Genomic DNA, 27,981 nt, shown 5'->3' with positions numbered 1-27,981 from the left:
TTTAATGAGTGCAAAGCACAGCTTCCTCTCCGCTCATCCGATGCGCGTCTGCGGGCAGATGGGAGCAGATATGAGGGGGACTGTGGCTCCTCGTTATTCTGTCTGACGGGAATCCTCGTCCTCAGCATGTGGTCTTTTCGGAACCGAGCGCGGACGGTTCGGACGTGGAGACAAAACTTTTTCACAGTTTCAGCTACTTTGCGCTCCAAAGGGGCTTCGGTAAGACGAAATGTTTTAAGTAAAATGGATGCATGTATAACAATGTATAACTTTGCAAAAATATATATATTTTTCTACATAGAAAAATGCAGTTGCTGTAAGATGCGTGAGTTCCTACAATGAGCCATAAACATTTCTGTCGTGAGAAAAAACTTTGCATCTCTGCTGACAGCTGCCCTTCAAAGCCCCAAACAAACAAACAACAGTAGCTCTGCTTCTGCATCATTCCTCGGCTGTTTGTATTCTCCTGGGACCAAGAGGCCCGGTTCTTTTGATTATGTAGTTTATGAGACAGTTTCCTCAGTTCCATGATGTTCTTTTTGCAGTCCTTGGTTTAACATGATGGATGAGAAGGAAGTCTCTTTTTAGCAATGCAGTGGGAAAAGTTTTTCCCTTTCTGCTTTTGCACAAATTATGGACAGAAGAGTCAATATGTTATGTTAGATTGACTAAAACAATATTATTGTCTTTGAGATACTAGCAAGGCCATTGTTACCTCATAAAACGAGGTGAAACGTCCCACAGTTTAGTGCAACAAGGACTTAACTAATGTAATAAGATTTCAATAATCCTGTAAAGTTTGGAAGAAAAAAGGTGGTGGATTTTTCCTAACAACTCCTCGCTTGCCATAAATCGTAGGGCTTTTAGTGAACCTTTTCTGCTATTACCTTGGTGATGTTCATTTCCTGTCAAATGTTTTTAACTGCAGATGGCGTTGCTCATTCAGGGAAGATGCGGAGAACTGCATCAACACAGCTTTGCACGGCTGCTCGGCTCAAACAGGCCTCTGAAAGGTACGCGAAGCACTCAGCAAGCCATCTTACTCTGTCACACAATACAATGAATCCGACTGACCAGGCCCAGTGACCCAAATATTTTTGGCCAGTGTTAGCCATCTGATTTCCTAACTTCCTTTGTTCTTTCAGGTTTTGAAAAGTTGTTCCCGAAGAGAAAGGAAGGAACTGGCAGCCGAACATCAGCAGAAAGTGAAGGAAGAAAAAAAAAAGTCCTCATTAAGAGAGGCATTTCTTAAATTGCTATGTGGTTTGCTTTTCTGCAATTTATATCTGGTTTTTGTTGTTTAGATAAAAGAAGTAGAGAGCAAGACTCACTTCGAACCAAAAGGCGTGAAGGGAATGATGGCAGGGGTGAAAGAGGAGGAGGAGAAAAGGAGAGATCTCAGTGGTGGAAACGATTCAAGGTGAAGAGCTGAGTGTCTACTTTAGTTATGTTGTCAAAATGTTCTGCACATTCTTTAAACACGTGAGACTCATTTATCTTGTTTTGTAAAATAAAGTTGTATGCAATAGTATAACACTTTCATAGAAAAGAAAGATTGGGTAAGAAAAGCACAGGAATGTCTTTTTTTTTTATCTTCAAATGAGAAGATAATAATTAAAAAAGCTGCCAAGGTGAGGATGTTTTATAATTATGCAGTTTATTTGTTATAAAGCAATATTTGAAACGAGGCTCAATTGATTGTAACTTTACTGGCCTATAGCTAAACAAAAAAACCCTTTTTATCCAATAAATTGTTCATGAAAGATTGTTCTGATTTACTAAGGAGGGACAGGCTTTGTTGTTTTCTACCACAATGTGAAAAAATAGGAAGTTTGTTTCCAAAAGCTGAGCAATTTATGGATAAACAAAGCAATAAAAGGTTTATAAATTAAAAAAAAGAACTTAATCCTATAGATCAAAGACTTAAAGCAGTTTATGTTGCTTTCAGAACCACTGGGCCTGTAAGGCTTCATACTGGGTCCAACATGGTTTCAAATAGAAATGTTCCAAAGTTGTTGAAATTCACATTGTTTTCTTATAACAGTGACACGTTTTGTTCAGCTAAAGATTCGGTTCTGTTTGTGGATGCAAGTAAAAGCGGGGCATAAGCATTTAAATTGAAAAGGTGATTTACTGCTCGTATGGATACGGAGGGATTTTTAATACTTAATGCTCAAAGTGAAGGTGTAAAAAAATTGCTGCACTGTAAAAAAAGAAAGTCTCTAATTTACGGTAAAATACCTTCAGCTGTTGTTGCCAGAATTTTAGTCTACAAGTTAGAGACGGTTTTTTTTACAGTGCATAGAAAATGTAGAAGTCAGAATTAATATATTTAATTAATATATAATTAATATATTTATGAAATAGTTCACATTTCACCACAGTTATACAGTTTAATTACATTTTTCAGAAATGACAAAACCCTCAGTCTGTAGTAACATGATATTATTGATGTGATGCTTAAAGCTAAGTAGGTGAAATAATGGTTGAGCTTTAAGGTTTTAACTAAGTTGACCTTTTTCACCTTTACTTATGTGGTGGAAGGTTTTACCTTTAATTTGGGCTTCATTTGGTTTAATATTTAAAACTTAATGTGACAGTGGTCAGAAGCTCTGATTCATCTGTTCTCATTTCAACGTTTCCTCGTCCTCCAGAAAGATTTTGCCTTTGATGAAAGGACTGTGCAGAACTTTGCTCTCGGCGCTGCGGGCATGACCACGGCCTTTTTGTACTTCCACTTCAGGGAAACTGGAGTCCAGATCTCCTGGCAGGATTTTGTTCTGTATCTGAGCAAAGGCGTGGTAAGTCTAGTTCCAAGCCTAAAAACCTTGGAACCTAAAGCCTAAAAGCCAGCTAAAAACTCCAGGTTTTTAGCTGAGAAAAACCTGGAGTCTTTCTCAGCTAATCTCCTTTCATCAATAGTGTAAACAGATCATTTTGTTCACACAGGTTGGTCGTGTAGCGGTGGTCAATAAACAGTATGTCAAAGTGTTTCCGGCCGATGGAGTGAACTCATCAGAAGTGGTTAGTAAGATAATACTGTGCCGTGACCTGACTCTCTTCAGGAAGGGGCCACTTCTTATGCCGTTTTTTGGTTTTGTGTTTCAGGATTATTTGTGGTTTAACATTGGCAGCGTGGCCTCATTTGAACACAAGTTGGAGATGGTTCAGGAGGAAATGGGCCTGGACTCCACACAGAAAGTACCCGTCCTCTACACTAGTGAAAGTGACGGGTGAGAGTCTTTCCTCAAGCTGAAGCAACATGTAAATTAGATTTTCTTCTCCAGCATCTGTCCTAACACCAACTTCCTTTTCATTCCTCCTCAGGACGATGGTTTTAAGTGTTCTCCCTACGTTCCTCTTGGCTGGCTTCTTACTATTTGCAAAGCGACAGGGGCCCATAGCCGGGGCACACGGCGGCAGTTTGAAAGGAAATCCATTCAGCATGAAAGCATCTAAAGCAAAGATAATTAAAGACTTTGGAAATGTTTGCTTTAAGGATGTGGCAGGCTGCGAAGAGGCCAAACTAGAGATCTTGGAGTTTGTGAATTTTCTGAAAAACCCAAATCAGTACCGGGAGTTGGGAGCCAAGATCCCAAAGGTAAGTCTGTGCGTGTTTTTATATTTGATTGCGTCTCAGATGTCTACTGTCTATTTTGACATGCTACTCATGACATGCATTTTGTCTTTTCAGGGTGCGCTATTATCTGGATCCCCTGGTACTGGGAAGACGTTGCTGGCGAAGGCCACAGCAGGGGAGGCCAATGTCCCCTTCATCACAGTTAATGGCTCCGAGTTTCAGGAAGTTTTTGCTGGGGTGGGCCCTGCAAGGGTCAGTCCTCCATTCTCACAAATTGCTTAAAAAAATCATCTGTCCGTGTTACAAATCGCTTATGATCTGGTCTTTTGTCAGATGAGAGATGTGTTTGCCATGGCCCGCAAGATGGCCCCCTGCATTGTTTTTATCGATGAGATCGATGCGGTCGGCAGGAAAAGAGGCAGCGGGAGCTTTGGCTGGCAGAGCGAGCAGGAAAACACTCTGAACCAGCTGCTTGTGGAAATGGATGGTGAGCATTTAAGCACATTTATTTTTCCAATTCCTTAGGCAACATTTTAAAACCCCGGCCTATTTGTATGACTGCAGGATTCAACAGCAGCACCGACATTGTCGTGCTAGCCGGCACTAATCGAGCTGATATCTTAGATCCGGCTCTGCTGAGACCCGGCCGCTTTGATCGACATGTATATTTGGGTGAAGTACAGCACAGACTCTTCTCTGAACTCTTGGGAATCTCACTCCCCTTTCATTAATTCCCTGTCTTGTTGTATAACTTTCTACTCTTATGTAAGTGTTTTACAACAATTTAACTTTAATTGTACTTTATGCAACATTTTCCTGTTTACATGGTGCTTTTTCATGCTGTGTCGCATGAGTGTCGTCGTTGTTGCTGCTGTAACTCGACAGCAGTCGCAACAACGCCCGGGCATAACAGTGTTAGTTTTTTTTTCTGTAGATAAGATGCCAAGCTTAGTCTTTGAAGTTTATCAAATTTGCACATATTTTCTCATCTCTGCTCTCCTCTAATGCCATTTAAGCCGTGCTGTGTTTGTCTGGCTGCTTTTATGTTTTGGTGGAGATGGTTGATCGTTTTTGTTCCAGCTAAAATCTGATTTGCTCGTAACAAGCTGGTCTATTGCTGGCAAAAACAAATATGATAATTGATTGAAACCGATGCTTTTATAAAAAATAATGGTAAGATAACTGGAGACCAACCTTGGGGTTGGGACTAATGTTAACAGTAAATCAGAGGGTTTTGCTTTTGAATAGCTTGTTTATTACTAATTTGAAGTTGCAGTTAGTTGTATATCTTTCTTTCTGCAGAACTCTACAGACTTAGATCATGTTACTCTGCAAGGTTAATACCTGTTTCAAGACTTCTTTCACCTGTTTCTATTCAGTTGCCTTTTTTGCAGCATTTTTATTTTCTTAAATAAATGAATGTTTTACAAAGAATGTATTTTATCAGCTTGCAAAGAAAAAAATCACTTATGTGACTTTAAACACATTAAAGTTTGTAGTTGTAACGTCACAAACCTTTTAAATTTAAGGAATAAACATTGTTATTTGAGATACTTTACAAAGAAAGGTTCTCCTTAAGATCTTTTTTACTTTTAAATGTATAGCTGGTAAGTTATTTAGGCAGTTGAATATAATTTCAATGTAAGCTCCCCTTTTCACAGTTCTGTGTCACTACTTTTTGAGTTCATTTAGATATTCAGATGACAGTTTCCTCCCCCAGCAAATGAACTTGGTTTTCCAGTAGAAATGTACTGTAAAATTCATACCAGGCTTGTTTTCTCTTTCCTGCAGGCCTGCCTGATATAAAAGGCAGAGCATCCATCTTCAAAGTGCATCTGAGACCTCTGAAGTTGGAGCCTTGCTTAAACCTAGAAGCGTTGTCCAGGAAGTTAGCTGCACAGACCCCGGGTTTCACAGGTAAGAATGGAAAGTGGGGCTCATGCATCTGTTGCTGATGCTAATTTTACCGCTTAACTTTCCAAAAATGCTGAACGTTTTGCTGCAGAGGCTGGAACAAAACGATTTAGTCCCAGCTTGCAAGCTTTTCTGTAAAATGTTACAAGTCTGTTTCACTAGATACATTGTGGCTGTTTCTCCTGTGTGTTAGGGGCTGAAATTGCCAATGTTTGTAATGAAGCTGCACTGAGAGCTGCACGTCATGTCAGCCAGTGCATCAGTGCTGAGCACTTTGAGCAGGCTGTGGAGAGGGTCATTGGAGGTAAGTCAACCTAAAACTAACATGAATAATTTTATTAAGCAACAATGTTCATTTTTGTTGTCAAAGTCCAACTCTTTTGTAAAAAAAAAAAACAAAAAACATTTGATATCAAAATGCTTTCTTTATTAAAAGAAAGCATCTTTTAATAAAGAATTGATTATTTAATATCATCATTTTTTCATGACTGGATTATTTTCTTTCACAGTGAATGTTTCTGTGCGGATTCACCCACCAGATGTTAACAGCATTAAGTTTTCTTACATCATGTGTCACAAAATCACTTTTTGATGCGAATACATACTATTTGTATCAATTTTTAAACAATGTAATAAAATAAGGCATTTCATGCAACATTTTTGGGATATTATTTTGCCAAGTACTGATTCTGTAAGGCACCTTCTTTTATCTGAGGTCTGGATAAAAACACTCAGCCGTTACAGCTTCTAGAAAAGACAACCGTGGCGTATCACAGGGCTGGTCATGCCGTAGCAGGATGGTTCCTGGAGCATGCAGAACCACTGCTTAAGGTATTCCCTTGGACCCGGTCCGGATAATCCAATAAGCTCCTAGTAATTACATTTATTTATCTGATTTGGAAGATTTTTACTTTACGTTACCGTCAGGTTTCCATTGCACCTCGAGGGAGAGGTTTGGGTTATGCACAGTATTTATCTAAGGAGCTGCACCTGCTGAACCAGGACCAGCTGTTCGACAGGATGTGCATGATGTTAGGAGGACGCGTGGCCGAGCAGGTTTTTTTTCGACGAGTCAGCACCGGGTCTCAAGACGACCTCAGGAAAGTCACACAGACGGCGTACGAGCAGGTAATCAGCTCAATGAGCAGTCAGGACCGCCGCCGAGATTTAACATAATGTGAAACGTTTGTCTCGCATGTTGGATTTTTAGTCAAACCTTCACTCTTTAAGTGAACATTTCCATTTGCTTCTTCAGGTTGTTCAGTTCGGAATGAACAAGGCTGTGGGTCATGTTTCTTTTGACCTCCACCTTCAGCAAAACGCCGTCACAGAGAAGCCCTACAGTGAGTCAGCAGCGCAGCTCATAGATCAGGAGGTCCGCTCGCTTGTAGACGTCGCCTTCCAGCGAACACTTCAGCTTGTTGTCGACAAGAAGGAGATGGTGGAAAAGGTGCGACCCGTTGACCTGCTGTGCGCTACGCAGACTTCCGCATTTTAAAGAGCACTTCTGTTTTACAGGTGGCGAAGCGTCTGCTAGAAAAAGAGATTCTGGACAGAACGGACATGGTGGAGCTCCTTGGACCTCGGCCTTTTCAAGAGAACGGCTCATATGAGGAGCTTTGTGAAGCATTAGAATATGAAGAGGAAACTCCACAACCTGAAGGACTAAAGTGTGGAGAGGATGAAAAACAGAACAAATCGCCTTTTCACATGCTTCATTAACAAATTTACTGCACCTTTCAGAAATATTAGTATCCCCTGAACTTAACATTTTGTCACATTACAACCACATCCATCCATCCATCCATCCATCCATCCATCCATCCATCCATCCATCCATCCATCCATCCATCCATCCATCCATCCATCCATATTTGATGGGGATTTATGTTATACACCACTATAAAGCAAGGGAGTTTTTTTTTCTTTTTTACAAATCTCCAAAAAGGGCTGATGTTTTCACCATGACTCAAACATTTCTAGAACCAAATCTACATGAAATATTTGCCTTGATTGCAAAATGTTTCAGTTTCTGCAAAAGTGTATGGAAGAGTGGATGTGTAATACTCAGATCTTATGATAGATTGCTAAATTGAATATGATCTCCCTTTGATTAGCTCATCACTCTGCTTTGATCTAAACCATTTGATCTGAATCATTACATTCAGCCTCTAGCAGGTTTTCTTCCATCATTACCCTGGATTTAGCTACATCCATCCCCCATCAACGCTGGCAACAGCTGCTTCTGCTGAGAATTTGGTCTGCACTTTCTCTCATTAGTTTTCAGTAATGCCATCTGCATGAAGCTGCACCCTGAAATTCATTGAGTTTCCTTCAAAAATGGCTTTTTTTTGACACTTTTTCTATGAAAACCAGCAGCATGGTCTTCATAGAAAACTATTGGACAGGTTGCAGTGTAATACTCTTTTTATTTTCAGACACTTGGTTTAACAGCATTCTGTGACATGTTTATAGCTTAACACACTGTTTGATATTCTAACTACGCTTTAACCTTCTCCACTACTTTCTCCCAGTTTGGTCTGCTCTATTTCTTGGTCTTCCTGATGCTGTTTTTTCCATTAATGTTAATGATCTCTGAAGCCTCCATGAAATAGCTGCAGTTTTATAGATATTAAATGACACACATGTTTTCTTTTTAGTATTTATAATCCCTTGTTTTCAATTGATTATTTAGCATTGTCAGTGAATACAAATGCATGCCACACTTTTTAGAAGCTATAAATTGTTTTTATTCCCAACTCAGTAATTTCAATTCACTACTTTGTGCTGGTACAACATGTAACATTCCAATAAAGATGAATTTGTGGCTGTAGCAGACTTTCTGTGCACCGTAATGCCCATTGACCCACTTTTCACTCATTGTAAAATTTGCTCTATGGACATATGAAAGAAGTTATTACTGTAACTTGATCATCTCCTTCATGAAATATAGACAAATTAATGTCCTTTACTCCATTTTTATTTATCAGAAAATACATTTTTTAAATTAGGATTTTAGAAGATTTGTTTTATTTTGTTTCATGACGTTAAAAAATGCCTTCACCGTCATGTTTTCCATAACTTTAAAGCCAGGCAGACGTTTCAGATGCAAATATTTCTGTAACCACCTATGTGAGCAAGACAAGCTCTTTTAATTCATGGACACGAAAACCACTGTATGACTTTATATTGTCTGTAAATGACATTAGCTCAATGTTTATGTTTTCTGTTCCTGCTCAGAACAAATGGGTTTATAACATTTGTTCAAAATTTGCAAAATACGACACTTTTTAAAATGTTTTTTTTTAATTAGAAATGAGAATGAATGACATATCCATAATTATTTGCAGAAACTGAGTCTTAGTAGTCTTAAAAATTATTGAAATAGAAATTAATTAAACATTTTTTAACTCATCCTGTGGGTAAACCTGTTGCAGACACCAAATTGGCTTCTCTTTGCAATGTTATTAATTTTATACATTTTAATTTACATTTATACAATTTCTTTCAAAAAAGAAGGGTGTTTGCTGGATATGAAAATGACAATACAAAACTTAAAAGGAGCCACAATTTTATTGAATCATCAACCGTCCTCTAGCATCACATTTGATCCACAGCATTCAGTTATTGACAGTCCTCCTATAGGCAGGCTGAACATGAACCAAGCAATCTGTTATCCATTCACTGACAGTAAAGAAATATCTTGAGTTAATTTTACTATTAAAACAAATGTTGGCACTTTGTTGTGTTTTTCATTTTTGGCATCCACACAAATTATGATGACCTTTGCTTTGAATTTATTTTCATTTCAAGTTCTGCTCATTTGCATCCCTGCAGCATCGACTGTGGCAGCCACACATTTTTCTAAGGGTTGGAGGGAGGGAATCGGTAGCAAACAAGAAAAAAAAAGAAATCTGTGTATGAAACAAATTATTGCAAGTTGCTGCTACTTGGGTGTATTTACTTGACTTTACTTGTCTACACCACCTACAGTCCTGCAGGGGGCGCTGGCTATACAATTTAGAGAAAGAAGTGCAACTTTTTTATTCAGGCTTTTTGCATTCCAACACACATTTATTGTAATAATGAAGATATTACCCCACATATCTTCATTAGGGCTAACTTTGCTAACTTCACAGGCAGCAGGAACCCCTGATGAATTAATAAAAAACAGTAAGTCTCAATAAGCGCAAGGATGTTTTAATTTATGTTTCATCTAACCTCTCAAGATCTGCCATCATTGTGGCTTTACCTTTTGCTGCCAATCTCATAATGTTGGCCCACCCTGAGGTGCTGTAAGGACGAAGGTGCTGATACTCTGTTGACCTCATACCCTGTCTATCTAAAAAAAACAAAACAATATTTAAAACATCTGGCAGCTCAGAGTGCAATAAGAACCCTCCGCTATAAAAACACGATGACTGCACAGGTTTGCTTGGGTTAGTTAGTGTGAGAAATGAGCGGGAACAGTGAGATTATTGCACGTCATCATTGTCTGTAGAGCAGGGAGCCGAGTTTCCAGAGTTGAGCCTGAACGCGCCAGCACTGCGGGGCGTCACGTGCGTGCACAGTGGCAGATGGAGGCGTCTCGGTGGCTTGGTTTCACCACTGCGTCTGTCCAGCAGGCTCGTTTCGGGTTGAGCTTTATGGATGCTTCGCTCTCTCCAGCTTCATTAAGGGATCTGCTGTGTCTGAGTCACTGTGGTGTTTCCTCTCACGAGGCAGCTCCACTTTACTGCAGCGCGTCCACGAGGGCGAGCGCATGTAGCCGCTCCTGGGCAGCACAGGCTGGTGGGAACCTGAGGGCCACAAACACATCACTGGAGCTAAACAGCTTGAGGGTTTTTAAGAAAGAGACGCACATAAATCAGGCTGTTCAGAAACAGTTTATGCAAGGAGAATAAGAGTGTTAACGTTGGTAATGTTGCACCCTACAAAAGTACACTTGCAGTTATCTCAGGAACTCATTTATTTCTGTATATAGTATAAAACAGAATTATAGCAATATACTATGAAAACTCCTCTTCCATAAAAAGACCTGAAGGAAATGATTAGTGTTTTGTCACTTTGCAACCAGGACATTTAATCGCCTTTTTAAAATTTTTTTATTGACAAGCAAAGTAGCACGTCATTGTTAAGTGGAAGGAAAATTATTGTTTTAAATTCAGTCAAACCATTTACCTTCGTAAATTACCTAATTAAAAAAAGAAAACCAGAATCCACCGATGTAATTCAATCTTAATATAACACCGGCTGTCCTGTGGAGATCTCAGAGGTTTGTTAGAGACCTACCAAGACCTACAATCCTTCTAAACTACTGGGTTGGATATGGACAACATTATTAGTAGAGAAAGCCAGGAGGTCCATGGTAACTCTGGAGGATCTGCAGAAATCCAAGGCTCAGGTGGAAGAACTATAGATGGTTGTGCATTTCTAAAATCTGGCCTTCATACAAGAGCTTCAACTAGAAAACCCATGTTAAATCAAAAGCCAAAAACTTATTTTTTCTGACTTATGGTGCCGATGAAAAAAAAAAAAAGACAAAGAAAACCTCACTGTAAACACTTTAGCTTCACCAGCTATATACAGGACAGTTCTGGAAGAAAAGACTGGAGACAGGAGAGGAGAGTTACCTCCCAACAGGAAAACAAACACAAAGAGAGCTGTAATACAATGATTTATGTGAAAAAATGTATTTCCACTGGATTAGCCAAGTCAAAACCTATTTCTTAATTAAGTCAATATGTAACAGCTTCAAAATAGCTGCTTATAAATTCTCTACTCCCCATGACTGAGCTCAAGCTATTTTGCAAACTAGAATGTGCAATAATTTCAATCTCTAAATGTGAAAAGTTGGTAAATATAAATCCCAAAACTCACTGCATACAAATAAAAAGCCAGATTTTACATTTGTTTATACAAAAAATTGTTTAAAAATCCCAGATTCTTTTAACTAGTTTCCTTCCATTTCACAGTTATAGGGCACACCATTCCAATTAAGCACATTGATATTTGTGTTGGAAATGTGACAGAAATTCACTGAAGAAAAGAGACCTAACCATCACATAGAATAAACAAATTAATCTCTCAAAAGAGAGTGAAGATATTAACATTCTCTCATCTGACATGGGACAGACTTTAAGGTGGTGGTGTTGTTGCCACTTCACGCCACTTGGTGGTGTTGTTGAACCTTCGTCAATAACATAAAATCAGCCTTAAATGAGTGAAGTAGAGCTCTTGTCCTCTGCACACATCAGCCTGATGTTGGGTCCCGTCTCTTCCAGTTCTCCGTGTAGATATCTCCCCAGAGACACATCGTATTCTGCCATATATTAAAGACCGAGAGGCGACAAAAGAAAGAGAGGCGTTCGAATAAGACAAATATTGATCTCAGATGACTGATTGCCTCTGCTGGATTTAATGAGATGTCAAACTCATGTGAAGCAGCGAGGACTCCGCAGTAACATGTGCCATGAGAGAAACCTCCCTGGTGCATTTACGCCACGAAATAAATGTCTGCAACGTGCGCAAGCTGAATCCTGCCTGTGCAATGCACATATGATTGTTTTGTGTGCTCTGCTTGAATCTCTCCTGACAATTGGATTGCGGGAAAACATGAGAAGACAAAATGGAAAAAATATTTATGAACTACTATAGTTGAGGTGATGTTTCTTTTTTGTCCCTGGTTCTTTTGCTTTTGCAGGCACCAGCTTTGTCTAAGCTCCCAGACAGACAGTGCTATAAATATAGATTTCTCTACTTCAGTCAGTGAGTTTCTGATTCACTTAGTGTTACTGACTCACAAGATGTCTGCAGTTTTCCTCTAATTTGTAAGGTATAGCTTATAAAACTACATAACAGTTGGTAGTCCTATGATTACAGCTCAAGATGTCTTGTTGTTCATTTGAAGACATTGTAATAAACCCTACGTCACTGTAAACTGTCAAAGTAATTATGTCTAAAAATCCATATCAGCTCTTCCCAAATTCTGCAAAAAACAATTTGTTTTCTTTTTTTCTTGCACAGCTCAACCAGAGTTTGTGAACTAGGGCAAGCAGTTGCTGATAATGATCTGGAAGTAATTAAAGGCCTAGGTAAGTGCTAAAGGCAGCCAGTTTGAGCCGGAACCTGACCTTTTTACATTCAATGGTGCTTTTATAGACAGACTCATGCTCCCAAAGGAGGAACATAGCTGAATGGCTGAAGAGAGAAAGCAGCTGTTAAATGTACACTTTGTGGGATCAAACTGAACTTTTCTGTTTGCATTTCAAGCAATTGCAGAAAGACAAGTGTAGTGTGGATTACGGGTCAGGTGATCCAAAATGCTGCAGCAGGAGTTCTAATCAAAACTAAAAGAAAAGCTCATTTTTCCCAATTTTGGCTTCTCTTCATTGGTTCCCGACCAAAATTGTTGCATTGTGAGATCGGATGATTGTTTCATATGTTTCCAAAGGAGGCAGCTCCTAAATTTTAAAGAGCAGAATGAGAGGCAGATGTTTTGGTCATTATGTTCCTCTTTTTGTTTATCGTCTCACAGATGATACTACCAGCTCAGCGTTCCTCTGTTTCGTTCTGTTTCTCTCCAATAAGAAGCCCTTACCTCTGTGCACTCTATGCTTCTCTTCAGTAAAATCCTGGACCAATGCTTCTGTGTTTAATTTTTGTTCTCTGAAATCCATACATTCGTCCTGCAGCTGAAGTGACAAAGCTCTGCCCGTGGTGGGTTGTCTGTGTGTATCTAAATTTTATGTTTCGTGAATCTGACTTGAGGATAAAACGAAGAGCAAACCAACTAAATCCCCATCATTCTTTTGCTCAGATTCTCTAGAATAAAAAGCCTTTAATTGCTATTTGTTCTGAGCTTTCTAGACTGAACATGCTTTGCCACATGTCCAAACTTACACAATCTAAATAGGGATTTAGACTGCTGCTTGCCTGAAGGAAGGTGAAAATAAAATCAGACGACACAAGATTTGAGACTAGGAAGACAAAGTGCAAAAAGGAATTTCTTGCATTCTGGTTGTGCTTAAATGGCTTGAGAAGAAACAGGCTTTGTTTCCAGAAGGGGAAAATCAATTATTTAACAGCCTGCATTTAGCCTGAACTCACTCACCCATCTTCAGCTTCTCTCCCCGCTTTAACCATCGTCTGAACCCTGATACGTCCTCACTATTTTTCCATTGAGCGATTTTCTCTCGCAACCAAAGCTTAACGCTATCTGATCCGAGTTAGAGTGGAAACCTCACAATTCACAAAAAGTAGAATCCAATGTAAAACCGATATTTCGTTCACTTGTGTACTTTAGCTGTCAGTGTACTTTAGCTGTCAGAAAGAATTAATCTTGCATATCGCTGCGTCTTGCTTGCTTTTAAATCTCCGTAGCTCTGTGAACGTACCGCGTGTTTTGTGAATAGCTGCCTGAAAATCTGATCCTGTTGAGTTTCACAAATTCTGTTTTAAAAGATGCAAAACCTTTTTCTCGCTGTCTGATTTTAAATCATACCAAACATTTTCTATTTTAGGCCTGTTAAGATCAGCAAAATGATTTCTGTCTTCTAAATGCCAAAATAAAGAGGAAAGGTTTTTTTTTTTAGACAACTTTTAATACTTTCTTCAAGGCCAGACAATTATAAAATGTAAGATTACAATGCTTCCACTTTCATTGTACAATGAGACTAAAATAAAAATAAAAAATGTTTTTTTTAGTTTTAGTAATAAACAGAAAAGAGAACAGGGAGAGGGTGGATTTCTTGAAGATGAAGGTGTTTGCATTGTTCAAGGAGAAAATGACAAAAATGCTATTTTTAGCTCGGAGGTGAATGTGAGACAGCAGCCATGAGACTGATTACATAAATCTGTTTGATTTGCCACTTTGCTAGACCTGAGCAAACACTGCTTCCACATTTCAGTGCCACGTCTAAGAGTTCAGTCTGAACTTTTCTGCACATGTATTTCATGCTTTTGTTTGTGTTGCCCACATCCTTTCCTCATCACCCTGACTGCTGGTGTGCCATAAAGACGTACGTCTTGTCTCTTTCTTCACCAAAAACGGTGAACCATTTTTGAAAGAGGTTCAGCACCATCATGACTCACTTTGAGGTTGAAGTGTAAGTTCTCAACCCTCCTTATGTTTGAGTTGTCCCCTTGCGACAGAAGGCATTTGCCTCTTTTATTTTTTAATCTTTCTCGTTGCCTCTCTTCCACGAAGGCCACATTGTCCTGTGAAGTGATTTTAGCACCTGAGATATAAATCTCTCCTTCAGAGTTCCCCTGGGTGTCCTGGCTGCATCTCTGATTAATCCTCCCTTCGCCCAGCCTGTCAGTTTCAGTGTGTGTCTATTTATTGTTAGCTTTGTTATGTCTTCCGGTTTTCAGATGATGGACTGAACAATGTTCAATGAGATGTTCAAAAGTTTAAGATGTTATTTTAAAACCTAATGAAGAGAGATTATCTCTCTTCATATTTTTTAACTAAAGAAACATGTACTTCATTAATATAAGCTACTTTGTGTTGGTCTAGCTCAGTGTTTCTCAACCTTTTTTGGGGCAGCGCCCCCCTATCCATTATCCAGGTCCCTCACTGCCCCCACCAAAAAAAAAAAAAAAAGACATTGTAGGCTACTTTGCACTGAATATTATTTTATTATTAATATTACTACCACTATTGTTCATGCTTTAATTTTTATGGTTGTTTCTGTATTTATCATTAAAAATAATTATAAATAAAAAAAATCTCACCACAAATATGAACACTATCTGTGACGCTGAGGGTCACTTGACCTTTGAGCTCTTCATTGCTCAGCAGGGTTTTTTGGATGCTGTTGCGATAATCATTTGAAACTGTAACTCGCTGAAACAGACTCATCTGCAAATGGATGGCTCAGCTCTATTGTGAGATTGCTCAGACACATTTATCAACATTCTTCGTTCAGTGTTAGCGATTCTTTACATTTCTCTTGTTACTGTAGATTTCTTTTGTCATCCGTTGAATACTGTGCCAGGCCGAGTTATGTCTGATAGAGCTCTTTTTTTTTTTCCTGGATGGAGGAGAACAATTGAGCTGATTGAACTGTTGTGTTTTTGTCTTTTCAGAGCTACAGCTTTTCAGAGCTACTACAGCTACTTAAGCAATAATTGTAAATCTCTTTCATTTACTTCCTTCCTTTGCGTTTACTGTAGCACAGGGCTTACCTGCTGGGGACTCTCTGTGGTTTTCCTCATCAGAATCAGCGAAGACTTCGGCCAGTTCTTGGTCAGACATGTCTGTCAGCTCAGTCAGGTCCAACAGGTCAAAGTGGACCTCCAGAGACGACACACTGCTCAGAGGTTCTGTGGACAACAGTGACGAAACCAGCATGCTCTCAGTCAGGAGGGAGGGCTAAAAATATGTGCACATTGTTATTTCTCTTATAGATTATTGGACAATTATTCTTTTTCTGTGTCTTTTTTAAACATTTCCAGTTTCATCAGTGCTCACTGCTGTACACTGAGTGTATTTGTTTTAGCTTGACGCCTGTGTGTGTGACTGTAGGCTGGAAGGAGATGAATACAGCCACTTCTTTACCACCCCACTATTTCATTTTTCTCCCCTACGCTGCACCTGTTCATTTTATTACCAACGCTTGTTCTTCATCAGGTCAGACGCTCTGCTGCCTTACGCAGCAGGGTCATATTTACATGTAGCATGCATTAAAGTGTGTGACTCAGCACTGCAACCAGGTATCCAGGGGAGCTGAATTGGTAATGCACTGAGGCAAGGGTAAAATTTTAATCGGAAACGCAAGGACTTTATATATGCAGTGCAGCAGGAGTCTAAAAGCATTTGCTATTCTCTCCATCGTTAAAGTGAGAAGCTCAAAAAGTGTGCACACTGCAATACAAAAGCAGATTTTGATATAATGATTAATCACTTTACAAACTTTCACTACCTTCACATATATCTTACGAAATTCCACTAGAAACAAATTTATGGCTGGAAGAAAGATTAACATCAAAAAAGCTGCAATAACCTGACTGAGTGAGTGTGCCCACCTTCAAAACAGTTTATTTTTGTTAGGTTTCGTTTGGCAGAGCCAATGCACAAACCGCTACATAGCGCTTTACTTAGTCCAGTGGACTCCCAAAGCGCTTCACACTACACCCAGTAATTCACATATTCACACACATGCCGATGGTGGTGAGCTAGACTGTAGCCACAGCTGCCCTGGGCAGACTGACAGACACAAGGCTGCCATACAATCTGACCACCACAGCAGGTGAGGTGGGTGAAGTGTCTTGCCCAAGGACAAAATGCCTGAGACAACTATTCAGCTGTCCAAAACAACTGATTTAACCTAGCACCACCTTCACGGCGTGGCTATTTCTCCTCGACGATGCAGTATCCAAGTTACCAAGCTTCTGCCTCCCTCCCTGCACCTCCCCCACTCAACTCCTTCAGACCAGCCAGCAACAATTAGCAAACACCTGGTGGAACTGCGCAACAACAGAAGGTAACATAGTTACATAAATACGCTATAGAGTCGCACTATGTTCCTTTAAAATACTTAATACTGCGTCTTTAAAGGAAATGATCAAAGCAGAAACATTAAAGGAAACCAAAAACCGAACACCAAAGGATCAGAGCAGTTGAACGATCCTTTGTTTCGTTTCTCTACTTTGCAAAATTAACCTAAAATTAAAAAGTAACCTCAGAGCAGAATAAAGCCACCACCATATTTCACTGTGAAACTTTAAAAGATGTTAACCACGTATGGATGTTTTCTTTGGAAGAACAGATTAGGGAACTAGGAGCTTGCTGTCACGTGTACCAATGCTGGGCACAAATTCCCGCAGGACTTTCAATGTTGCTATCAGTCTCTTGGCAGCCACTGTGATCAGTTTCCATCTTTTATGTTTAGGATTTTTTGAAGAATGTCTAGCACCTCCAATGTTTCTGTGGTTCCAAGTTATCTCCTGTTATTGCCGGTTGTTGTTCTTGTGGTATTTATACAAACTGTCCTGGACTCTCTCCAGACTAATACCTTTGTACAATAATATAATTTTTCCCAGTTTATGACATCTCTTCAAACTATGGCTTTAGTAGAAGAATGCAAATGTGCAAATGTTAGGAGTATCTGACTAGAAAGTTGAACTTTACTATATTTAATTAGTTTTCCTAACAAATGGCAGACATTAACTCAAGGACCTGACTGTTGAAACTGACTTAAAGCGTACTTATGCACTCAGGTTATTGCACCTTTTGTTTTATTACATGTTTTTAAACTTAATAAGAATCCACTTTTAAAATGATTTTTTATTGTCTCATGATTTTACATCTCAAGAACACGGCATTTTAACAACATATGTTGTTTTTTTTAGCTTAGATCTAGATAAGAAACAGTAGCAGATGAACGTGTGATTTTCTCATAAATTAGTTGACAACAGTTTACCCTGTAAAGTCTAAAGCAAAGCTCTTGGGTCAGACGTTGAGAGGAGAACAAAGGGAGAATGGCAGACTGAAAACTGCTATTATCCCGTCTGCATGCCGCTTTCAAGGCTGCTTCATGTTGAAGAGGCAGAGCCAAATCTCCTGCTGGTTTCTTTGTCTGCTGTACCTCATTTCCTCCATTCTACACCAAACAGACCCAATATTGATTTATAGAAGAGTATCCATCATGCTGAAATAGTAGCAATGAGTAATTTGTCAAATGTATTAAGAACATTCAACACAGGGTGTAGCGGGAGACATGTGGGATTGAAACAAGGAGGCTGTAAAAATGAGAGAATATAGATAATAGACAGATTTTATCATTTACAATTATGTCTGAGTATTTCAAGGAATACATTTTTCATTTAGTTCACTGAAAGAGGCTTGTTAGCAGTTACTTTTATGAGCATCTTTTTTCAGAGGTAAGTGGAAACTGGAGGCAATGAGACATGAAGAGAATTGTGGGGGAGGAGATGAAAAGAAAAGCGGGAGAGGAAGGATGATGGGGAAAGTAGGGAGAGTTGAAGCTACAGGAGAGATGATAAATGTGCAACAATAACAGAGGGGAAAAAAGACATAAGTATAAGACATAATGTGGTAAAAATGTTCCTTATTATTGCAACATAATTCCCAATCAGCTACGCTTCCTTTTCAGACGTTTTTGGGGGTTTTTTCCCTCATGTTTTTTTGCATCCTCTATGCCCTTTTACTTCTTAAATTATTGATCAGTGTGATTTCACTCCCAGGCAGGCACTGAAACAACTGCCTCATCTCAAAAGATGATCAGAGAGCCTCTGAGACATGATTGGGGAGGACTACTAAATCCTGCTGAGACACGCCTTAGCTGAAGCCGAAAAAACTGGAAGACTTTTTTTGCCTAAAGCACATGTAAATAAATCTCTCTCTGCATACAAAATGATGGATTTGACACAATTCAATGAAAAGGGCAGGATAGACAACTATTAGACACGGGTTGAGTCTTATAAACCAGCAGAAAGGAAATTGCAAAGGAAAAAATATACACATGATCTAAACCCTGCTTTCTTATTTTTTAAACAAAAAGATTTCACACAGTACTTTAATTGAGTGTTTCTGTTATTTATTTATTTATTTATTGGTGCTTTATCTTTCAAACAATCTTTCTTATCTTGCCATAGATGTTGGCATTTAAAAAAAAAAACGTTTTCTGTCAAATTTTAAGGAATGATGTGCATTTTGTGAAATATTAACCTATGTCATGGATTTCTACTGTTGATTGTTTATATGCTGCTGATTTGTCTGTTACACTTCCTTCATGTACTGAGATGAAGGATGTGCTGCTGCACTTTTGCCATTGTGTGCGTGTGCCACACATTATTTTACACACCAAACTATATTTTATGACCACTGTAAGGCCCTGTTTACATGACAGTGATACAACAAAAATTTTAATTTTGTTCCATTTCTGTCAACACATTTACATGAAGACATTCTAATTACAATATGTGTTTACACAGTAACGGTACACATCGAAAAGGTGTAATGCCCTCGCCAAGCCACTAGTTGGTGCTAGGTTCTTTAAAACTAAGTGCGCAAGTGTTTAAAAAAATAGTTCTACTTGAAGGCACGTCGATTAGCGTTTCCCCGTCAGGTACCGCTCCCCCAGATACTGGGCACTATGTGTGTCTGATTAGGTGGCAAAGCTGGCGCCGCAGAATAATTCCGTTAACTCGATCAAACTTGGACATGTAGATATTATTAATTTCGTGCTGTGCTCCACAGCAAAGGGAAAAATCGTTAAAGTACAACTCAAAACAAAACCACGTCTTTCTCGCTCTCTGTATCATCAGCGCAGCTGCGCGCAGACTCGTTGCCATAGCAACTGATAACGCCGCAAAAAGAGAAAAAAAAACCACTCATATATTTCCCACACAAAGAGCAGAACATTCAGCCTGTTGCAGTGGTTTGGTTTTAGGCTTAATGTTTATTTTGCGATTATTAATAAGTGATTGCTGTGGTAAGAGGAGAAAACTATAAACATGCCGCTGCACTTGACTGTATGGCTAGCTCTCTTACTCTGCAGTTGTGGAGTCACAATGTCTGGGATCATGAGCGCCCCCTGCCATGAGGCAAGAGAACTGCCTGCCTCACCTCGAATCTGATCTCTGCCGTTTATGATCGCTCCTCAGGACACGAAACACGTTACACACAGTTGGTGACAACAAGCACTGTACATTATATAGATAAGCTAAATGATGGAAAATCAGTTTATATATTAAAAGTTTTTTTAAAACCATGTTATTGGCGAGGTACAGACAGGAGGAGCATGCTCTCATAGAATGGCAGCCAGTGCAGTTAGCGAGAAGTTGCGCAATCCCAGGTGAGGCTCAGCTCGCTGCTGCCTCACCGGCTGCGCTTCCGAGCATTTGAATGGGAAAATGCGAAAATTCAGCGATTTTGAAGAAAAAATAATCAGAATTGGTAAGCTAAATGAAAAATAGGTACTTTATAGTACAAACTACAGGGTGAAAGTAGCAATATAAATAATTTTATCATTATATATTATTTTTCCATGATGACAGGTAAGGCTCTGCCTCCCCTGACCGCACGTCACTGGTACAAACACAACAAAACTCTTCCATTTTCACCAGAAATTGTTGTCTTGTAAATATGGACTAAATGTCTAGGGTTGAAAGTTTAATGATCTAAATTCCACTGCAACTGGTCAAATAATTTTTAGCTGCATTTATCAGAAAAAAGTTCCAAACCTTTGCCCTTTCAGCCTCTTCAAGAATTCAATAAATTGAGTTAATCTTCCTTAGGGCAGACAGAGATTCTGCGTACTGCAGCATGAGGTTGAGTAACAATGTTCTAGGGTCTAGGGAGTTAAAACTTTCCATAGTTTATGTAAATTTGCGGTGGTACATGTAGTATGGTTTCGATTTGAAGTTACAAAAGTATTTTACAAGTAAAAAAACTGTAACAGAGTGGAGTTTAGCTTGATATTTCTTAGACATGAGTCACTTTGATCTCAATGTATATAATTTGTTGATCATCTTTTGCTTCACTTAAAGTTTTAATTAGATCTTCTTAAAATAATTTATGTTATTTAAAATAGTATCATTAATATCTTGCATTTAAACCAAAATTCTGGTCGTTTATTTCCTCAAGCATCGTCTTCTCACTAATTTCTCTCTCCTGTCTCAGCATATTATCTGACCTGCCAGGTACCAAGGCTGGTTAATGTGTCACTTTCAATCCCAGAGACCTGTTTAGTTAGTGAAGCAGATAAAAGTGGCCTTGTTGTCATTTATGTCGCTTCTGTATTTTCAGTTGCTGTGCTTCAGCGGCCGTGAGGTTTGGTGGCACATGTACACGAGCCTCTGTGTGACACAATGAGTCCTTTCAGATGAAACTGTGTCACTGCAGTCTGGTGGAGCAGAATACTTAAAGGAGACAGAGACGGTTAAGAAGGCTTAAAAATTTAGAATTAGTGCATGCTAGATGTGATCTAAATCAACATAGTTTTTATCATCATTAACAATGAAAGCGCCTTTCTTTTTTTTTTTTCCTTGAGAAGTGTGGCAGCTAATCTGTCAGAAAGTTTCACTTTTAAAAGTTCAAAGGGTTCCTTTCTAGTGAAGCAATATTCTCAAATGTTTCTTAGCCTCATATCTCCTTGTCTTTACCCATCTTTTTGACACTTACGTCTCTTCTCGCTGATGTGCAGCAGGCTGGCAGTGTGGCCCGACAGGCTGCCCTCTGCCTCCCCTGACGGGTGCTGGAACAGCTCCTTGGATAAATCCCCTGAGCTGGACGGCTTCAGTAGCTTCTGGATGTCTTTGTTGGGCTCTATCGTCACATGGTCCCAGAAACAGAAAGGGAGAGAGTGGAGGTAAAGAAAGTTATTGATCCAAGGATTTTTGTCATTTAAAAAAAAAAATAAAACATTTTAGGAAATTAGATATTTTTTCTATATGTTTGATCTCCACTTAAAAATCAGGAACAAAAGTGTTACAAGAATGTGGAAATCTGACTCTCAGAACAGAGTGTCAGCTTGACACAGACATCTTCATTGTCTCCAAAGAGAAGGGACCGAATGATAGCAAAGGAATAAAAAACCTAAGAAAAGTGGCAATGAGATGAATGACTTGAAATAAGGCAGGAAAGGTAGGGCGGAGGGAAAAAGGTAGAAAATTAAAACAGAGTGCCAAAACAGAAAGATTAAAACATTTAGACAATCAAAGAATAAAGGCTGGGAATAAGAAAAATGTTTCATACTCTGTTTTAGTTTTCCATATTTATCAAGACTTAGAAAACGTTTCAAACTTTATATTATGCTTTTCAAGTTTGTGTATATACTCTGTTAGACATATTCTGTACTGAAAAAACTGTGTTCACCAATCATTTTTGTTACATTCGCTTATGCGATTGATTTTTCATTCTTACAACCTCTAGTCAAGTTTATGACTCAAAATTGCAGGTTTTATCCACAGCTCATATTAACGTATATTTTAAGTGTTAACATGTTTGAAAAATATGTGAGCATCTTTGTTGTTAGAACCTTTAAATGGTTTTTCCAATATAAACCTTTGTTTTTAATTTTATTTAAAGAAACCCAGTGATCATGTCCCTGTTGATAAATGTTTGCTTTTCCACTTTTGTCCAAAGTCCCTAAAGTTTTAGGCTTGTTGGTAAGCGATGTCATAAAAAAGCAACATTTCTTAGTAGTGAAACAGCAGCTCTATCTGACACAGCAGTGCACAGACACAACGCAGACAGAGGTGAAGACACACACTGAGCCACTCAGTGTTGAGCTTTGAAACTGAATATGCAAAATGAGATTTCATTTCTCTGATTCCCTCCTTTGTTCTCATGATCAAAGATTAAAGTAATTGTTGATGAGGAAAATGTTCCTTTCTTTGTGTCCCTGCAGCCATTGCTGTCAATGTGCTGATTCCTGTGTTGGAAAAATGTTAACTTCCCATTTTATGCCTTAATTAAACACAATTTAAACATCGTAGAAGAGATTATAATCATAGAAAAAAATGGAAAACATATGCTTGACCAAGCAGACATAACCAGGACAACATTCTCATCTTTTATGAAAAACCAAACTGTTGGTTATTTCTATTTTTACAAGAAAGAAACATAATTGTCTTTATGACTCCAAAAGCCTTGAGGGGAAAAAAGTCCTGTGATGGAAATGCTCTTGGAAAGACAGAAGGATCGATGATAAAACTAGGTGTTTCAACAAGAACCCAAATCACGCAAGCACTGTGATCTATAGGAGCATTTAACAGCAGAGATACTGTAAATGTGCATTAGTGCAATACTGAATAGAAATGAACAGACAAATGTAGAGGCAAAGTGTGATCATTTCTCTTTCAACGCTATAGTTTCTCGACACCTTCTCTGTTATTTTACACGTTAAGTATGGTGGTCTGGGGGCGTGCCGTGGTGGCGTAGCAATTAGCGCGACCCGTATTTGGAGGCCTTGAGTCCTTGTCGCACTGCCGTCGTGGGTTCGACTCCTGGACCCGACGACATTTGCCTCATGTCTTCCCCCCTCTCCTTCCCCGTTTCCTGTTAGCCGAATATCATATAAGGGACAGTAGAGCCACAAAAGACCCCCTGGAGGGGTAAAAAAAAAAGTATGGTGGACTGAATTGGTGTAGATAAAGAAGATGCTCTTTTTTATTCTAATAGAAGAGTTTTTTTTGTTGTTTTTTTTAGTGCGTCAGTCAACAAACCTCGTGAGATTACTGAAAATGAAAAACTATGCGAGTCATAATGTGTTGTCCTTGTGTTAATCTGATCTCAGCAGACAACATTCGCTTAGATTTTAGACAAACTGTCTGGACCGGCATCAACCTAACAAAATGAGGAAGTTTAGGAAAACATTCTTTGAGGCATATGGAGCATCACATGAATTTTAGGCATTCATGTTATGTTTCATTTCATTTTCAGATGTGACATTCATCACCATGCAGTCACGTTCTTTCAGCTGATGAGTTTGTGTTTTAAGGGTTGACTAGAAAACCATCATCCTCTTCACTTCTAAAGTCACTAAACAGAACGAATTTATAATAGCACATTTTCACATTTAGGAGTTAATGCTCCACAGAGGTTCTGCTTGATCGGGGTTAAGGCATCAAAGACACAGCTGAAAACAAAGTTTGGGCAAAGAAAAGCACAGGTGCATGAAAGGTGCTGCACATTTCACCGAAATACAAGAGTGTTGACGGTGGGTCGAGCAACTAGAAACTACACAATGATATTAAAAATCTTCCATTTTTAAGGAGAAACGATCAGACCTGAAGAACTATTGCAGTGTGGGAGTGCAGCAGATGGGTTTCAGCAGATGGCGGCCACCAATTCTCCGTGCAATATATGCTCAAAGATTGTTAAATTTCTGGAACAAAGACGGCTGAATGCAGTAGAGCGAGGGGGGAAGATGGACATACTGTGATATGCCTTTGAGAAGCAATGGCACTCGTTGGGTATTGATTTATTTCCCCCACTGAGGAGCTGCGCCTTCAAAGATTTCAGTTTAACCTCTGTAGTCCTATTGAAATGTTTACTCAATATTTGGACGGCTGGATGGGTTTCAGTTTCTACAGCAGTGTCTCTGTTCAGCCATATATCCATAAAAGCTGAACTTGAATGTAAAAACAGTTTTAAAATGCAAGATGTTTTACGGTTATCTATGTCCAGTGCTCAGAATGCATGTCATGTTAAAGTTCCCACAGAGTTTTCTTTCTTTTTCTTTTCTTTTTTTTTTTTTTTGCATCTGTGGTTTTGGCGAAAGATGATTCTGGACTTCAGTCAGAATATGAAAATGGCAACAGACAAAAAGAGCCTTTCCAGACATCCCAGTATCATCTACATGTGAGGAGAAGAAGTTTACCCAGCTGGCCTGATCAAGCAGCCACCTGCTGAAGAAGCTCGGGTCAATTGTAAGGGTGGCTTACACATAAAAACAAAGCTGGCTGTTATATATGCATCTCTCTCAGGATGCGGCTGCCCTCTGACTGCGCCGGTCTGCTGTGACTGTCTCTGCAGACGCTAACCCAGGACATGTGAAGGAAGACGAATAGATAGGAGTATGACAATGGTCTAGAGTGAGATTATTATCTGGGGTCAGATTGAATTTGATCTCGAATTAACACTCAATTACTGCAGGACAAGAGGGACAAATTAATACACCAGTCAGGATGCTGTCAATGTTTCTTCTGTATTCTGTGTTTATATATGTAAAGTATACACAACCTTCATGCTGTAGGGGGTGATTTTATATTTTCAGTCAACATCTCCTGCCAAACTGAGTTGGTTTACAGTCATTAAGTCATGAAGTCAAAAATAATTTCTGTTGTTAATATCGATTGTTGTCTTGTTTCATGTCAGTCAGCCAGCAATAGGAAATTGCTAGGGTTTGCAAACACGTGGCGCATTCCTTAACAATCCAACCACAGATAATCTGAGTAGAACTGATGACAAAGGAAAGGTTTTCCTCCAATAAGTAGACGGCATAGATTGCAAACGATCCCGAGTTTATCTCCACAGTACTCAATGACAACACAAATGAGCAATAATTAAATACAAATGACCTGAAATTACCTGATAGCTCATATACACTAAACCTTCATGAAATGTGTCATTTTACTGACTTTTATTTGACCCTTTAAGGACACATTTTGCTTTAGCATGCAAACACTGGTGAGAGACTGTCAGCTACTTGGCAAAGGAAATACTACAGCATACTATGAGGAAGGCATTTAACACAATATCTTAATATCACAATATCTTAATCTCAAATCACTCAAGACACAATCTGTCTGAAAAGCCGCTGTCATGCTTTGAATTATATCCAAATTTTGGGAAACAATGTTTTCTAAGGGATCACATTAAATATTCCAGAATTGAAATAGGAATTCCACAAGGAACCGTCATAGGTCCCATAATTTTGAACCACATTTTAACAATGTCTTCAACTTTTGTACCAGTGCTGCATGACTGGGATAACTGGGAAAACAGAGATGCTAAAAATTCAAGAGTAAAGAAAGTGTTAGTTTTCAAAGTGTGTATTTCAGCGTTTGAAATGAAGTCACGCCTCCACCTCTGTGTAACTGAAATCAGAGAACGGTAAATATCATTTAAAACCTGGTTGATTTAGCAGCAAGTGTACAATCATGTCATGAATTGGGATTGTTACAAATTATTTATTTCAGTCCTGATTTATTTTTCAGACACATTTAGGTGCTTTTTGTTTTTGTATTTTGTTGCTATTTTTTTTTTTTTTTTATATCTGTGGCGTTAATTTAAGGACAACTCTTTTATAAATAATTTAGGACTGTTTCAGTATTGAAAACTTCCATGAGATTAGCTCTGTAATTTAGCTGGTGGCTTATGGACCTCATTATAGGACAATTATGACTTTGTAACACTGACTCCTCTCAGCAGCTGGATCTGAATTGGTAATGCTCCATTTGAAATGGTGTACAAACCACACTTACCAATTGCATCAGCATAAAGTAGCTGCAGCCGCTCACTTTTAACTGAATTCTTGTTCGATTATTAAACTTGCGCAGATGTTTGTAATAGAAATGCAAAGCACAGGGTGTTTTCATGATTAGTTTATCTATCAGAACAGAAGAATATGTGCAATTAATTTCAGGTAATCCTGAATGACTTATAGAGCAATAATGTTCAGCTGTCAAAAACAATTGTTTTGTCTTCATGTCTTATTACCCCCCCAAAAAAATTCAATAAACTGAACATCCCCCTTTTATTCATCACAGCTTAATGGGCGTGTCGCTGAGGGCTCCTATGTTATCTATAGCATACCAGTGCTAAACACAAAATGCAGCTGTAATGTCATCACTTTCAATTATGATTCTGTCCAGCAGCCGTAATAAAGCCGTCCTCAGTGCCACCGTAGCACAGGCTTTTCTGGGTGGCTTTTACACAAAGGCTACACTATTGTTCCACAATTTGTATTTCAGCAGTCCAGCCTTTGAGCTGATTTAAAAGCAGATTAAACTGTGTGAATGGGGAGGGAAAAAAACCAACCCTCCTTTACTACATCCCTTGTAAAAGAACAATGATAAGTAGTGCTTTGGTGCTATATTTAACCACATACACTGTATAACGTTAATGAACTCTTCAAGAGTTGCTTAAGATCGGAGACCAAAAGCAGAGATAGTCACACAGTATATCTGAAAAAAAGGGAACAAAAAGACATAATTTTTAGCACAAGCCTCCTGGAGCGAGACAGGATTCTGCTTCAGCCCTGTTCCCAGCTGTGGCATTTAAAAGAAAGGACAGGAAAATGGCTCTTACCTGGGCTCCCTGCCCCTCCCTGTGCCTCCATGCAGCTCAGCCGAGAGTGTTCTGCCGCTCACCACACCAGCATCAGAGAGTGGAGGACACAAATGGGGAAGGGGAATGTATGCGAGTGAATGTGCATAGGAGAGAGTAAAGAGGGGGTGGTGGAGGTGGGTGGACACAGAGAGACCTAAGCTCTGAACTGGCTCTGTTCCACCCTTTTCCCTTTTTTTTCTCTCTCTCTACTGCTGTGCAAATTGTCCCAAAGAGGAGATGTGGAGTTCCTCCTCCAGCTCAGTCCACCTGTCCCGCTCTGCCATCAGAGCCATGTGAAGACTACAGAGCGGACAGGGAGGTCTGGCAACGGCGACATCACAGCAAATTTATCAGCCACTTGCTTTGGTAAACGCAGCATTGTGAGGCTTGGCTCGGTGTGTGTGCAGAAAACAGAGAGCAATCCAGAGCAAAGAGGAGAGAGAAAGAGAAAAATGGGGAGGGCTGGGCTGGCCAGCTGCCCAGACTGCAAGAGAGAGTGGGGGAGTGAGGGGGAGCAGTGGACCACTGGAGATGGAAAGCTGGTGGGAGGAATACTAGGGAGGACACGTGCATGAGTGGGACACAAACCCATTAGTCAAGTTGACAAACCCAGTTGGGTCAGTTAGTGTGAAATATTGAAAATTAAGGCGTGGTGTCTGGATGGCAGTGAAGAGCTGTT

The 27,981-nt window shown here is 39.2% G+C and overlaps 2 protein-coding genes across 2 annotated transcripts; one reads left to right on the top strand and one right to left on the bottom strand.

The window, feature by feature from the left end:
• Positions 1 to 5: 5 nt before the first annotated feature.
• On the top strand, positions 6 to 9,403 carry LOC102225895 (AFG3-like protein 1). The gene is made up of 17 exons (XM_023331701.1): positions 6 to 219; positions 929 to 1,013; positions 1,146 to 1,205; positions 1,305 to 1,420; positions 2,655 to 2,801; positions 2,950 to 3,024; positions 3,109 to 3,233; positions 3,328 to 3,601; positions 3,695 to 3,832; positions 3,914 to 4,067; positions 4,145 to 4,252; positions 5,372 to 5,497; positions 5,688 to 5,798; positions 6,210 to 6,325; positions 6,422 to 6,622; positions 6,750 to 6,944; positions 7,013 to 9,403. Exons 1-17 carry the CDS (start codon positions 127 to 129, stop codon positions 7,214 to 7,216), a joined length of 2,328 nt encoding a protein of 775 aa, XP_023187469.1. The 5' UTR covers positions 6 to 126; the 3' UTR covers positions 7,217 to 9,403.
• Positions 9,049 to 27,716, bottom strand: dbndd1 (dysbindin domain containing 1). Its single transcript, XM_005804949.2, has 4 exons — positions 27,282 to 27,716; positions 21,648 to 21,791; positions 15,686 to 15,823; positions 9,049 to 10,293 (listed from the first exon to the last, which is right to left on the bottom strand). Exons 1-4 carry the CDS (start codon positions 27,310 to 27,312, stop codon positions 10,139 to 10,141), a joined length of 468 nt encoding a protein of 155 aa, XP_005805006.1. The 5' UTR covers positions 27,313 to 27,716; the 3' UTR covers positions 9,049 to 10,138.
• Positions 27,717 to 27,981: the final 265 nt, after the last annotated feature.

This window comes from Xiphophorus maculatus, chromosome 4, assembly GCF_002775205.1.
Source record: "Xiphophorus maculatus strain JP 163 A chromosome 4, X_maculatus-5.0-male, whole genome shotgun sequence".
Lineage (NCBI taxonomy): Eukaryota > Metazoa > Chordata > Actinopteri > Cyprinodontiformes > Poeciliidae > Xiphophorus > Xiphophorus maculatus.
Note: the sequence above shows the minus strand (reverse complement) of the source record. Positions and strands in the feature narration are given on the sequence as shown.